The sequence below is a fragment of the Mauremys mutica genome, chromosome 12 (assembly GCF_020497125.1).
Source record: "Mauremys mutica isolate MM-2020 ecotype Southern chromosome 12, ASM2049712v1, whole genome shotgun sequence".
Classification (NCBI taxonomy): domain Eukaryota; kingdom Metazoa; phylum Chordata; order Testudines; family Geoemydidae; genus Mauremys; species Mauremys mutica.
Genome location: NC_059083.1, coordinates 7,130,908 through 7,142,837, shown reverse-complemented (window position 1 = coordinate 7,142,837; position 11,930 = coordinate 7,130,908). Strand labels below are relative to the sequence as shown.

General features: G+C 50.5%; 1 protein-coding gene across 1 annotated transcript; it reads left to right on the top strand.

The window, feature by feature from the left end:
• The first annotated feature begins 630 nt into the window (after positions 1–630).
• On the top strand, positions 631–11,500 carry LOC123345149 (killer cell lectin-like receptor subfamily B member 1B allele C). The gene is made up of 6 exons (XM_044981834.1): positions 631–1,041; positions 6,161–6,259; positions 7,026–7,193; positions 8,874–9,028; positions 10,340–10,452; positions 11,225–11,500. Exons 1-6 carry the CDS (start codon positions 954–956, stop codon positions 11,346–11,348), a joined length of 747 nt encoding a protein of 248 aa, XP_044837769.1. The 5' UTR covers positions 631–953; the 3' UTR covers positions 11,349–11,500.
• The last annotated feature ends 430 nt before the right edge of the window (positions 11,501–11,930 follow it).

Below are 11,930 nucleotides of genomic sequence, written 5' to 3'. Positions count from 1 at the left end.
ACTTGGGCAAGTCCCCTCAGCTAAGACCTGAGGGAAGGCAGACGACAGGCCTGGACTTGAGCTGCTCGCCTGAGGCAACATCCACACTGCTGTTTTTAAGGTGCTAGCGGCAGTGAAGGAAACGCAAGCCTCGCCACACATATAATGAAACAACTGCTCCAAGGTCCGTATGCAAACAATGAATATTAAACCCACCAATTTCCCGCTCCTTGGACCATGCTGTTGAACCGTGCCAGGAAAGTTTGATTTCAACCGTTGGGAAATGCTGGTTGTTTGTCCATGGACCACGTTGATGGAAATGATTTTTTTTCCCGCCAGTTTCATCAACATTTTCAGTGGAAACTTTCCACTTCTTCTGCAACCTCCCCACCAAATCCTCTGACCAAAGCTTTTCCTTTTCGGGTGTGTGTGTGTGGGGAGTTTAGTTGGGGGACGAACATTCCAAACTTTCCCGGGGAAAGTGGGCTGCTTGCTGCAAAAAATGCCATTTGAGTGAAACCCCCAAGCCACCCTTTTGTTAGAAAACTGTCCACCCACCCTGTGCTCATTTCCGCCTCTTGAGCTAAGAAAGCAACACAGGCTTTTGACAGCTGGCTGCTGTGGACAGCCCCCTCAAAGACCATTTATTCTCCGACCACAGAGACAAGCAGAGGGGCAGGGAGCTAGACACACGACTGTCTGCGCTGGCTCTGCCCGGTGCTCCAGGCTGGGATTCGCTGCCTGAGTTGGAATCGCCGTCGAGTCTGAGTCGAGTCGAGCACCCAACCCTCAAATTGCAGCTAGGTCAGAAGGTACAAATTATTCAGCCATTCGCCAAAGCCCAGGCAGTGGTCAGAAGTGGATATAGTTCAACGGAGACAATATTTCCTGATAGAAGAGGTGTCGGTCATTTTACCTCAGACACAAGGACGGTGCCTTCACACCCAGCTCCCTGCCTGTCACCTTTGCTGGCTATGGCTGAGGGGGGAGTAATCTACACTTATCTAACCCACCCGGCAGGCTCCCTGCCCAGCGACAGGTCAGCCCCGGATCAGCATCACAGTGAGTGCACTTCACTTTGTGGCATTTTTTCAGGGGGGTGGATTTTGGGAGGCTGGGAGTCCATTTTTGCTGCTGTAATGTTGATAAATAACAGGTCTAGCAATGCACGAGGGGTCAGATCCCCATCTGGTGTAGGCGGGCACAGCTTCACTGATTTCAGTGCATTAACTCCGGATTTACACCAGGGTCACAGAGATCAGAATTTGGTCCTAACTCCAGTGACTTCAGTGGGGTTGCTCTGGATTTACCTCTGGTCATTCGTTGCAGTGGAGTCACTCTGGATTTGGAACAAGGTAACTGAGATCTGAATCCAGCCCTGGCACAATTCATTGCAGTGGAGTCACTCCAGATTTGGAACAGGGTCACTGAGATCTGAAATCAGCTCTGGCTCTATGAAAGAAAATAACCTGAAGACAATCTAATGTCTCTTTCAAATCAGCTTCATCAAACCCAGCATCCAAAACGCTAAAACGTGTTCATCCTAATTGTATATGCATTTCATGGCATCACTACAGAGCAGATTTAAGTTGTGTGGTCGCCTTAATTGTGCAGTTCCAGACCTGGATTCCTTTTCAGGGTAACCTTAACTCTCAATTTTGGGGCAGTGCTTGGCGGTAGGATGATTCTAACACCCCTGGAAAGCTTTTGCCATTAAATTACACGCCACCTTCTTTCCACCTTCACACAGATTTTTGTCTGGGCATCACTATGCAGGGCTAGAGAATCAACATGTGCAAATCAGCTCCGTGCTGGCATTTCACCTGGGGTGACCAGCTGTCCTGATTTTATAGGGACAGTCCTGATTTTGGGGTCTTTTTCTTTTAAAAAAGGTTCTATTACCCCCCACCCCATCACAATTTTTCACACTTGCTGTCTGGTCACTCTAGTTTCAGCTGATTTGCACCAGCTGGGGGTCTGGGTTTAGGTTTCTCTAGCCCAGTGGCTCCCAAACTGGGGTTTGGGAACCTCTGGGGCTTTGTGAAATGTTACAGGGGGGGGGGTCTCTGGAAACAAATCCCTAATGGCGCACAGAGCTGTCCCGAGGGACCCTGGGCAGCACGGGGCCAGCAGCCCAGAGCCCTGGAGACTTCCAAGAGCTAAGCAGGTCAAAGCGAGCATCTCTATCCCACTGAGGAGATTGAAATGTCAAGACTCCTTAGAAGAAATGGAAAGGGAGGGGGATATGTTTTGCTGTCTTTAAAATTAAGTAGGTAGCTAGTGCTGTCTGTAAAATTATTATGAAGAACAAGTTTAAGCTTTGTTGTAACGTGCGTTGTTTGCCTGGACTGCTCAAGACCTGAATGCTTGTGTAGGAGGAACTCTTTGAGTTAGCTTCATAAATACCTTCCTGCTGTTTCACATCTGATACTCCTTGGTGAAACCTAGGAGCCTGGTCTTAGAACAGGCTTATTCAAAGTGATACAAGCTACGAAAGGGAGATCTTGGAAGAGTGTTGCCATTTTCATAATGTAATAAAAATACTGTAATGATAAATAATAATGATTAATAAAGTGTGTAATAAGCACGTCATAAGAACAAATTTTATATTTTCTAGATCACTGCTTTTGTAATTTATACTCAGGTAAAGGAGAAAATCCCTGGAAATATTCATTTTTAGGAGGAGGGTCGCGAGACTTGACATTTTAGTGAAAGGGGTTTGTGGGTTGTTGAAGTTCGGGAACCACTGGTCTAGCTCATAGGAGAAGCTCAGCGTAAGGCTTTGACTCGCTTCTGCACTGGTAAATGAGACAGTGTCTCTGAACAGTTCCAAACCAGCGACAGTCTAAGAGCCAGGTTGGCCCCAGTGTAAATCGCGGTGACACCACTGCCGTCTACAGGGCTTTGCTGATTTCTACCAGCTGAGCATCTGGCCTTTATGCCTGGATTTATTTATTCATTTTCCCACAATGCTCAGCACCACAACAGGGACCAAATGTGCAGGGGCTCTCGGCTTTCGGGTGGGCACCCAGCTCAGTGGCTAGGTTCCAGGGGAGCCCAGCGCATTGGGTGCTAATCTCTGGAAATCTGCCCATAGACCCCACAGCCGGAGGTGCTGTTGGACTGGGGCCATCTGGAAAGCTGTGTCCTGAGCCACCGAGCCCGGATTGGGGGTGGTGAGGAAAATGACCCCGGCACTGAGTGACTGCAGCTTTACTTGGCACAGAAAACGATTTAGTGCAGGCTGTGGGCGTAGTGAGAGCAAGACACAGTATATTGCACAGCTCTGCCCTCCTGTGCCGTCACATTGCCCGACTGGAATGCAGCCAACACGTAGTGAGACCAAGAGGAAGAAGCAGCGAGGGACGGGGGGGAGGGGAGGGAGAAGGACACTTGCCCAGAGCTTGGAGGACCTGGGGTTAGGTCCTTTTTTGCACACTCCCTGTGTCGCCTTGAGGCAGGCGCGTAGGGTCAGACCCCCACAGGTACTTAGATGCCTGAGCAAGTTGGCTTCAGAGGGACTTAGAGGCTTTAAAAAAAATCACATCTGGCTGTTTTTAGGTGCCTAAATACCTTAGGAAAGCTGGCCCTCCATCACTCGCTGCCTCAGTTTCCCACCTGTAAGCAGGCATAGAGAGACAGGGCAGAGTTCTATTATCTCTGTCACCGGTACAACCGCTGCTGGGCTTTGCGGCCAGTGCTGGTGCACACGGATCACAAAGGAGGTTAATGAACTAGAGAGAGGTCAAGGAAGAGCCACGTGAACGATTAAATGGTTAGAAAACCTGCGTTACAGTGAGCGACTCCAGGAGCTCCATCTCGTCAGCGTAACAAGGAGAAGGTGACGGGGTGACTTGATCCCAGGCTGTCAGTACAAATATTTCATGACGGGCTCTTCCGTCTAGCCAAGGTCTAACACAACCCAATGGCTGGAACTTGAAGCTAGACAAATTCAGGCTGGAAATACAGGTACATTTATAACAGGGAGAATAGTTATCCCGTGGAACAATTTACCGGGGTCACGGGGGATTCTCCATCATTGACCGTTTTTAACTCAAGCTGGGATGTTTTTCTGACAGCTCCACTGCAGGCATTATTTTGGGGCAGGTCTCTGGCCTGTGCTATCCTAGAGGTCAGACCAGATGATCACAATGGTCCCTTCTGGCCTTGGTATCATCAGGGCCGGCTCCAGACTCCAGCACGCCAAGCGCGTGCTTGGGGCGGCATGCCACAGGGGGAGCTCTGCCTGTCGCCGGGAGGGCGGCAGGCGGTTCCGGTGGACCTCCCGCAGGCGTGCCTGCGGAGGGTCTGCTGGTCCCGCGGCTTCGGTGGAGCATCCGTAGGCGTGCCTGCGGGAGGTCCACCGGAACCGCGGGAACAGCGGACCCTCCGCAGGCACGTCTGCAGGAGGTCCACCGGAGCCGTGGGACCAGCGACCGCCAGAGCACCCCCCGCGGCGTGCCACCCTGCTGGGGGCGGCGAAATTCCTAGAGCCGCCCGTGGGTATCATAGGCACCGACTTCTGCTTCCACCAGTGGGTGGTCGACCTCCCTTTTGCCCTGGCTCCACCCCTACCCAGCCCCCTGCCACCTCTGCCCCGCCCCCATTCCAGCCCCTTCCCCAAATCCTCACCCCGGCTGTGCCTCTTCCCCACCTCCTCCCCTGAGCATGCCGCGTTCCCGCTCCTCCCCCTCCCTTCCAGCATGCTGCCAAACAGCTGTTTGGTGGCAGCGGGAAGCGCTGAGAGGTAGGTGGAGGAGGAGGTGGGGCATGCGGGGGGAGAGATAAGCTTGGCTGCTACTGGGTGCAGAGCACCCACTAATTTTTCCCTGGGGGTGCTCCAGCCCTGGAGCACCCACTGAGTCAGTGCCTATGCTTGGTATCTATGCAAGGTGTGGATAACAGCGCTGCCCAGTCTCAGAGCAGTGCAGAGAGGGTACATATTTCCCGGGTTTTGATGAGGAACCATCACAACCCAGAACTACAGAAACGGGTCCAGGTGAGTTCCTTAGGAGGACAGAATTCTGTTACCGACCCCAGTTCCTTCTAGAGTTGGGCTGATTCCTGGAGGGGATTAAAAAACAGCAACAAATTTTTAGTGCCTAAACCGATCAGCCGTGGCTCTGAACCACCGAGGGCGCAAGGCTTTCGCTGAGTCACCACCCCGAGGCCGTCCCACTCCAGTGTATCAGTGCGAGTGCCTCTTTTGGCCAGATGTCCTTGTTGCTAGGCTACCAGACTAGCACGTGGGAAACCTGATTTTGGTTCTTGGCTCTGCCACTGACTGTGTGTGTGACCTCGATCAAGTCACTTAATTATTATTTGTATTATTGTGGCCTCTGGCAGCCCCAGTCGTTTACCAGGATGCCGTTGTGCTGGGTGCTGCACAAACCCGGGATAAAAAGGCAGTGCCCTGCCCTATGGCATTTCCAATCTGGGCCTAAGGCAGGAGACGACAGAAGGTTACAGACAGACGTTGGGGAGAACGACGAGCCCATAACGGTCACCGTGACGAGCTGCGGCAGCTGCACCCTCAGCCTAGCCATTGTCAAGTTTTTTTGTGGGCTTCACAACCAAGGCGAGTGTTGGTCTCTCTGTGCTGGGTCTGACAGCTCCTCCCCCTCGCTGAATCGGGCTCGCAGCACAAAGGGATCCCTACGAGATGACACCTTCTGCAAGGTGTGTCACTGAGCGATGTGTTCTGCATCTCGCTTTCATCCCACCACGTATTGATGGGCTGGAGGCAGGAAATCCTGGGTGAAATTCCCAGCCCCGGCTGTTGCAGGAGATGAGTTGAGATGCTCAGAATCATCCTGTCCAGCCTCAGTTTAGCTGATGGTTTACACTAGTTTACTGTATCTCTGTATGATCATTAACACACGTTCACCTCCCCCGACCCCCACACTTCCGGCAGTGGGTTTCCTGATCTGCTGAGCTGAGAAGAGCAGTGTCAGATCCACCTCCTTCTCAGAGACTTTTGCAGGCTATTTGCTCAGCTAGCCACAGTCAAACAAGGGGGCTTCTTTCCACTGACAGGTGAGAACTGCAAACAGGCCAGGCCAGAGCGTTAAAGGGCAGAGATGTTGCCTTGCAGATGTCAATGGGTGTGGGTGCACCACAGGCAGTTATCTCCCCCAGTGCATGCAAACTGGCTCTGCATTTCCCCCGTTGATTCTTGCAGCTTGTCCGCAGTGCCCGCTTTGGCATCGGATCGCTCTGCGGGTGGGCTGGGCCGGGAACATCGTCCTGCTGGGAGCTGTGATAGCGCTGGCTGTCCTGGGTGAGTAGCCCCCGGCTGTGGGTTTGGGGCTGCGGCCCAGCAACGCTCCGGGAACTCAACACACCTTGTTGGGGCTCAATGTGAGAATCGCTGAGTGGTGGCCTCTGGCCTGGGTGATACAGGAGCTCAGACTAGATGAGCCAAATGGTCTCTTCTAGCCTTGAAATTTGTGCTTCTGGGACAACTGTGCCAGGTTCTCAGTTGCTATAAATTGCCTTAGGGTCATTGATTTACACTGCCTGGGGATCTGCCCATCGACTCCCATGGAGCTACGGCCGAGTCACACCAGCTGGGATCTGGCCCATGACTCCGATGGAGCCATAGGCGCCTACGCCAGGGGTGCTCCGGGCCTCAGGCACCCACAGAAAAAGAATAGGGGTCAGCACCCACCAGCCACAGTGGTTCAGCATGGCCCCAGGGCTGGCTGCTGATCAGCTGTTCGGAGGGGCGGGGGAGCGGGATGGGACAGGGTGAAGAGAAGAGGATGGGGTAGGGGACAGTGGGGAGAGGAAGGGGGAGGGGAAAGGGGGTGAAGTGGGGGGCATGAAGAGGCATAGTGAGGGTGGGGCCTTGGGGGCAGAGGCATAGTGAGGGTAGGGCCTCAGCAGGAGAGGTGGAGCGAGGACGGGGCCTCGGGACAGAGCTGGGGTGTTTCACCCTCTGGGAAATCCAGAAATCAGCGTCTGTGGATGGAGATACGGCTGATCTACCCCAGCTGGAATCTGGCCTTGTCTTTTCCAATTTTTCGCTTCTATTTATCTTGCAGTTGGTCAGTGCCCATCCCAGACTCACCCCACAGCAGCCGTCCCGCCGACTGCTCAGCAGAGCAATTCATGTGAGATCAATGAAAACACACCAGCGTGCAACCGTACACTGGAGGGTTTCCGATCCTGCCTGAAGCAAAATTTGTGTGGGATTGAAAACGGCTCAGCAGGTAACCCCCGTGCATCCTGTATCCAACCAGTCACTCACCCTCACTGTTACACACCCGGATGTTTACATAAAGCCGAGACACCTTTGTTCCCACCCCATCTATCCCATCTCTCCTTTCATGAGCCTCTTTAATATCGCCAGGAATCTACAGCCTCAACAGTGACTGCTACTGGCCAGCCAGGGTGATCTGAGCGTTGAAAGATACAGGCAGCTTTAGTGATAATAGTGAATTATGATTTTATAGTTCTTTACCTGATATGTGTAGCATCTAGAGGCACTGAGATCAGGGTCACACTGTGCCAGGTGCTGCACAGACACACAGCGAGAGACAGTCCCTGCCCCACCTGAGATCAGGGCCCCGTTGTGCCAGGCGCTGCACAGACACACAGGGAGAGACAGCCCCTCCCCAGCTGAGATCAGAGCCCTGTTGTGCCGGGCGCTGCACAGACACACAGCGAGAGACAGTCCCTGCCCCAGCTGAGATCAGAGCCCCGTTGTGCCGGGCGCTGCACAGACACACAGCGAGAGACAGTCCCTGCCCCAGCTGAGATCAGGGCCCCGTTGTGCCGGGCGCTGCACAGACACACAGGGAGAGACAGTCCCTGCCCCAGCTGAGATCAGGGCCCCGTTGTGCCGGGCGCTGCAGACACACAGGGAGAGACAGTCCCTGCCCCAGCTGAGATCAGGGCCCCATTGTGCCGGACGCTGCAGACACACAGCGAGAGACAGTCCCTGCCCCAGCTGAGATCAGGGCCCCGTTGTGCTGGGCGCTGCACAGACACACAGGGAGAGACAGTCCCTGCCCCAGCTGAGATCAGGGCCCCGTCGTGCCGGGCGCTGCACAGACACACAGGGAGAGACAGTCCCGGCCCCAGCTGAGCTCAGGGCCCCGTCGTGCCGGGCGCTGCACAGACACACAGGGAGAGACAGTCCCTGCCCCAGCTGAGATCCGGGCCCCGTTGTGCCGGGCGCTGCACAGACACACAGCGAGAGACAGTCCCTGCCCCAGCTGAGAGCAGGGCCCCGTTGTGCCGGGCGCTGCACAGACACACAGCGAGAGACAGTCTCTGCCCCAGCTGAGATCAGGGCCAGCATTGACTGACATTAGCATACTCCCTACTGAGCCCTGCAGCACAGCGCCCCCCTAGCACTGCTCTGGTGCACTGGGGTGAGCAGTGGCTGCAAGGTAGGCTGACCAGATAGCGAGCGTGAGAAATCGAGATGGGGGTGGGGGTTAATAGGTGGCTATATAAGAAAAAGCCCCAAATATTGGGACTGTCCCTATGAAATTGGGACCTCTGTTCTCCCTACTGCAAGGTGAGAGCACTTTATTGAGCCTCTACCCTCATAACTGAACACAGCCCCCCGGTGCCCCCACAGCACCACAATGGGGCATTGGGGCCAGCACTGACTGGGAGGGGAGAGTGCTCCCTGCTGATCCTCCAGCTCTGCTAACCTGTAGCACAGCGCCCCCTTGCATCACACTGGGGTATTGGAGCCAGCACTTACTCTGACCACCCCGTGGTGTTATGGTCTTGCCATGCTCCCCAGCGTTCTGCCAACGCGCTGCACTTTGTCTCGCTAAAACGTTGAGTGTGAAGGCTCCGTGTGTCTCTGCTGGTGGAGCAGGTCAGAACAATCAGATCCATTATTTTAATAACTGTTCCATTTCCCCGTCCAGAGGGCACTGGGTGCAAACTCTGCCCCCAGTACTGGATGCCGCACATGGACAAGTGCTACTGGCTTTCTAAAGAGAATCAATACTGGAGCTGGGGCCGTGATGACTGCTCATGGAGGAGATCTCACCTGCTAGTGATCCAGGACCGGGAGGAGCTGGTAAAGAACGTGCTACACTTCACCTAACATATTTGTGTCCTTGTTCATGAGAGCAGGTCATGAAGCCCTCTTTTATTTTTCCAGCAACAAACTTTTGAAAGTAAAATTTTCATTCACAATTTTTCTGTTTTTCATCGGAAAAATTTAAAGTGAAATGAAACATTAGGTTTTTCTCAGAATTTCAACAGATATTCTCCATTTATTTTTAATCATTTTTTAACAATTTAAATTTTCAGTTGTGCAGAATTATGGATTTGAAGTTTTTTTTATCCATTTTCACAGTTGTGGGAAATCATCGGGTGGGGTCAGACACTGGGAAGCAAGGTCGGACCATAATTAGTTAATGACAGTAGATGTTGAGATTCAAAAAGGTTAAGTTTTGTAACAGTCAACATATACACAGTAAGAATCCTTAAATTAAATGCTAAGTTCTCAAATAACATTTTTCTTACTTTGCCTCTCTGTAAATTTTGATTGTCAGTGGAACTATTTTTCATCAGTTTGTGTGTAAGGTGAAGTCAACATTTGCCAATAAAAATCGAATCATCCCAAGCCTATATACTTAGGCTTGGAACAATTACATTTATATATAAATATATACATTAATAGTAGATCCCAGAACATTTTAGTGTTAAAATTATTAGGTAGAAACTGGAGACAGGGATTGTTCAGCTATCACTGGGCTGCGGCTACTTCTGGGGTGGGGCAGTTGGGTAACAGCTGTATAGCAACGTTGCACAGGGTTTGTTCATTCAGTACAGAATCCTATATGGAAAGAGGTGCAGTAGGCGGGTAACAGCTGACATGTTTGCCCAGGGTTGAAATGTTATTAATTTTTTTATTAGAGCTGTGTTTAAAAAGAAAAGCACAAAAAATTGTAAAAATTGTCATTCAAAAAAAAATGGAGAATGTTTACTGATGTTCACCGAAAATGATAACCAAAATTCATCAAAATCTTGGTGGAGGGGAACAGGACTGACTCCGTTATTAATTAATGCCATACATTGTTTGTTATGTTTCAGAGTAGCAGCCGTGTTAGTCTGTATCTGCAAAAAAACCAGGAGTACTTATGGCACCTTAAAGACTAACAAATTTATTTAAGCATGAGCTTTCGTGAGCTACAGCTCACTTCTTCGGATGCATAGAATGGAACACACAGACAGGGGATAGGAGTTTCATCTGGTTCTGAGTTGTCACCACTATTAATGATCAAAACCCAAACTAGAGATCAGGTCTCATTTGCATCGTGAGCAAAGGAGCCAGAGAATTCTACCATGTTCTGTTCTCTCTGACCCCGTGTCCATTTCACAGGAGTTCATACAGAATCTTACAGGAAATCAAAATCCGGTGTGGATTGGACTCAACATCACATCCCCAGGGAGGAAGTGGACCTGGGTGGATGGTTCCCCGTTAAATCAAACACTGTGAGTGATTCCTGATTAGTATTTGACATGAGTCTGCAATAAATACATAGTGTGAAACCCTGGGCCCCATTAAAGTCAATGGCAAATCTGCTGTTGACCTCCATGGGGCAAGGATTTCATCCATTACATCTTACAGTGTAAGGGCCTCGATCCTGCAGACACACCTGGGGTTAAGTCTCATAGAAGTGAATGGCAGTATGCATGGCAGGAAATCAAAGCAAGTGCATAAAGGTTTGCAAGATCCGGGTCTCTCTTTGCTCGGCCCCACGCTCCTGGGCAGAACTAGTTACAAAATGGGGAGAAACAGGATTTTTTTCAATCTTTTCTTGTTTTTGTCAACATCTGAGACTTTAAAATTCAAAAGCTGTTCAGTTTCAAAACTGAGGAAGTCCCAACTGCCTCCAAAGTTGGTCCAAAAACTAGATCACTCAAAATTCATCAAAACTTCCCTATTTTTTCACTTAAATTTGAAATTGACTCAACTTTTCATGTAAGTTTCAAAAGCGGAACATTTGCATCCGTTCTAAAGATGGGCTTCTTTGCACTAGCACTCTGATTAATCACTTTGCTGCACGTTTCTGTACCATGTGCAGTTTGTGCACCTCTCCACCAGGTCTGGACTTAACATATCAACTTGTTTCATGTATTAGCCTATCTGGGGAAGGACTAGAGATGACACTGGAACCCCAGCATGCTGGAAGGAAGGAGAAAAGCTGCTTTTCTCCACCTCTAAACCCAGTGATTGTGACTGTCTCCTTCACTCCTCTCACAGGTTTACGGTTTCGGGTCCTGCGGAAGAGAACAGCTGTGCTGCAGTCAAGAAGAGTCAGATCAAGTCTGAAATCTGCAACACTCAATATAAATGGATTTGCCAAAAGGAAGCTGTGCTCATTTAAATGGCTGGATTGGGGACTCTGTCTGCATATATGGAATGCAGAACATCCTGGGTTCTCATCTCTATTTCAGCTAACAAAGCCTCAGGCAGCGTAAATCCGGGTAACGCCAATAAAGTGAATGGTGCAATACTAATTTACACCCATTGGGGGTCTGGGCCCATTGACTCCAATGGAGTTACGGCCAGTTCACACCAGCTGGGAATCTGGCCCTTTGATTATTTAAAAAAATAAATAAATCTATAATTTTTTCCACAGTGCTTCTAATATTGTCTTCAGAGTATTAAAAGATTCCTGGGACATTATTGTATACATGATGGTAACGCCTAGAGGACCCAGCTGAGATCAGGACCCCATTGTGCCGGGTGCTGCACAGACACACAGCGAGAGACAGGCCCTGCTCAGGAACAGATTTTTTTTTCTGTAAAAATGTTTTCCATTTTCAGAAAAAAAAAATTTTATTCTCTTCAATATTCAAAATCTGAACTTTTTTGTAACTGAAAATGGAACATTTTTATTGAAAATGGAAAAGTTTCACCCCAAAAATGTCTGATTTCCACTTTTTCAAGGAAACCCACATATAAT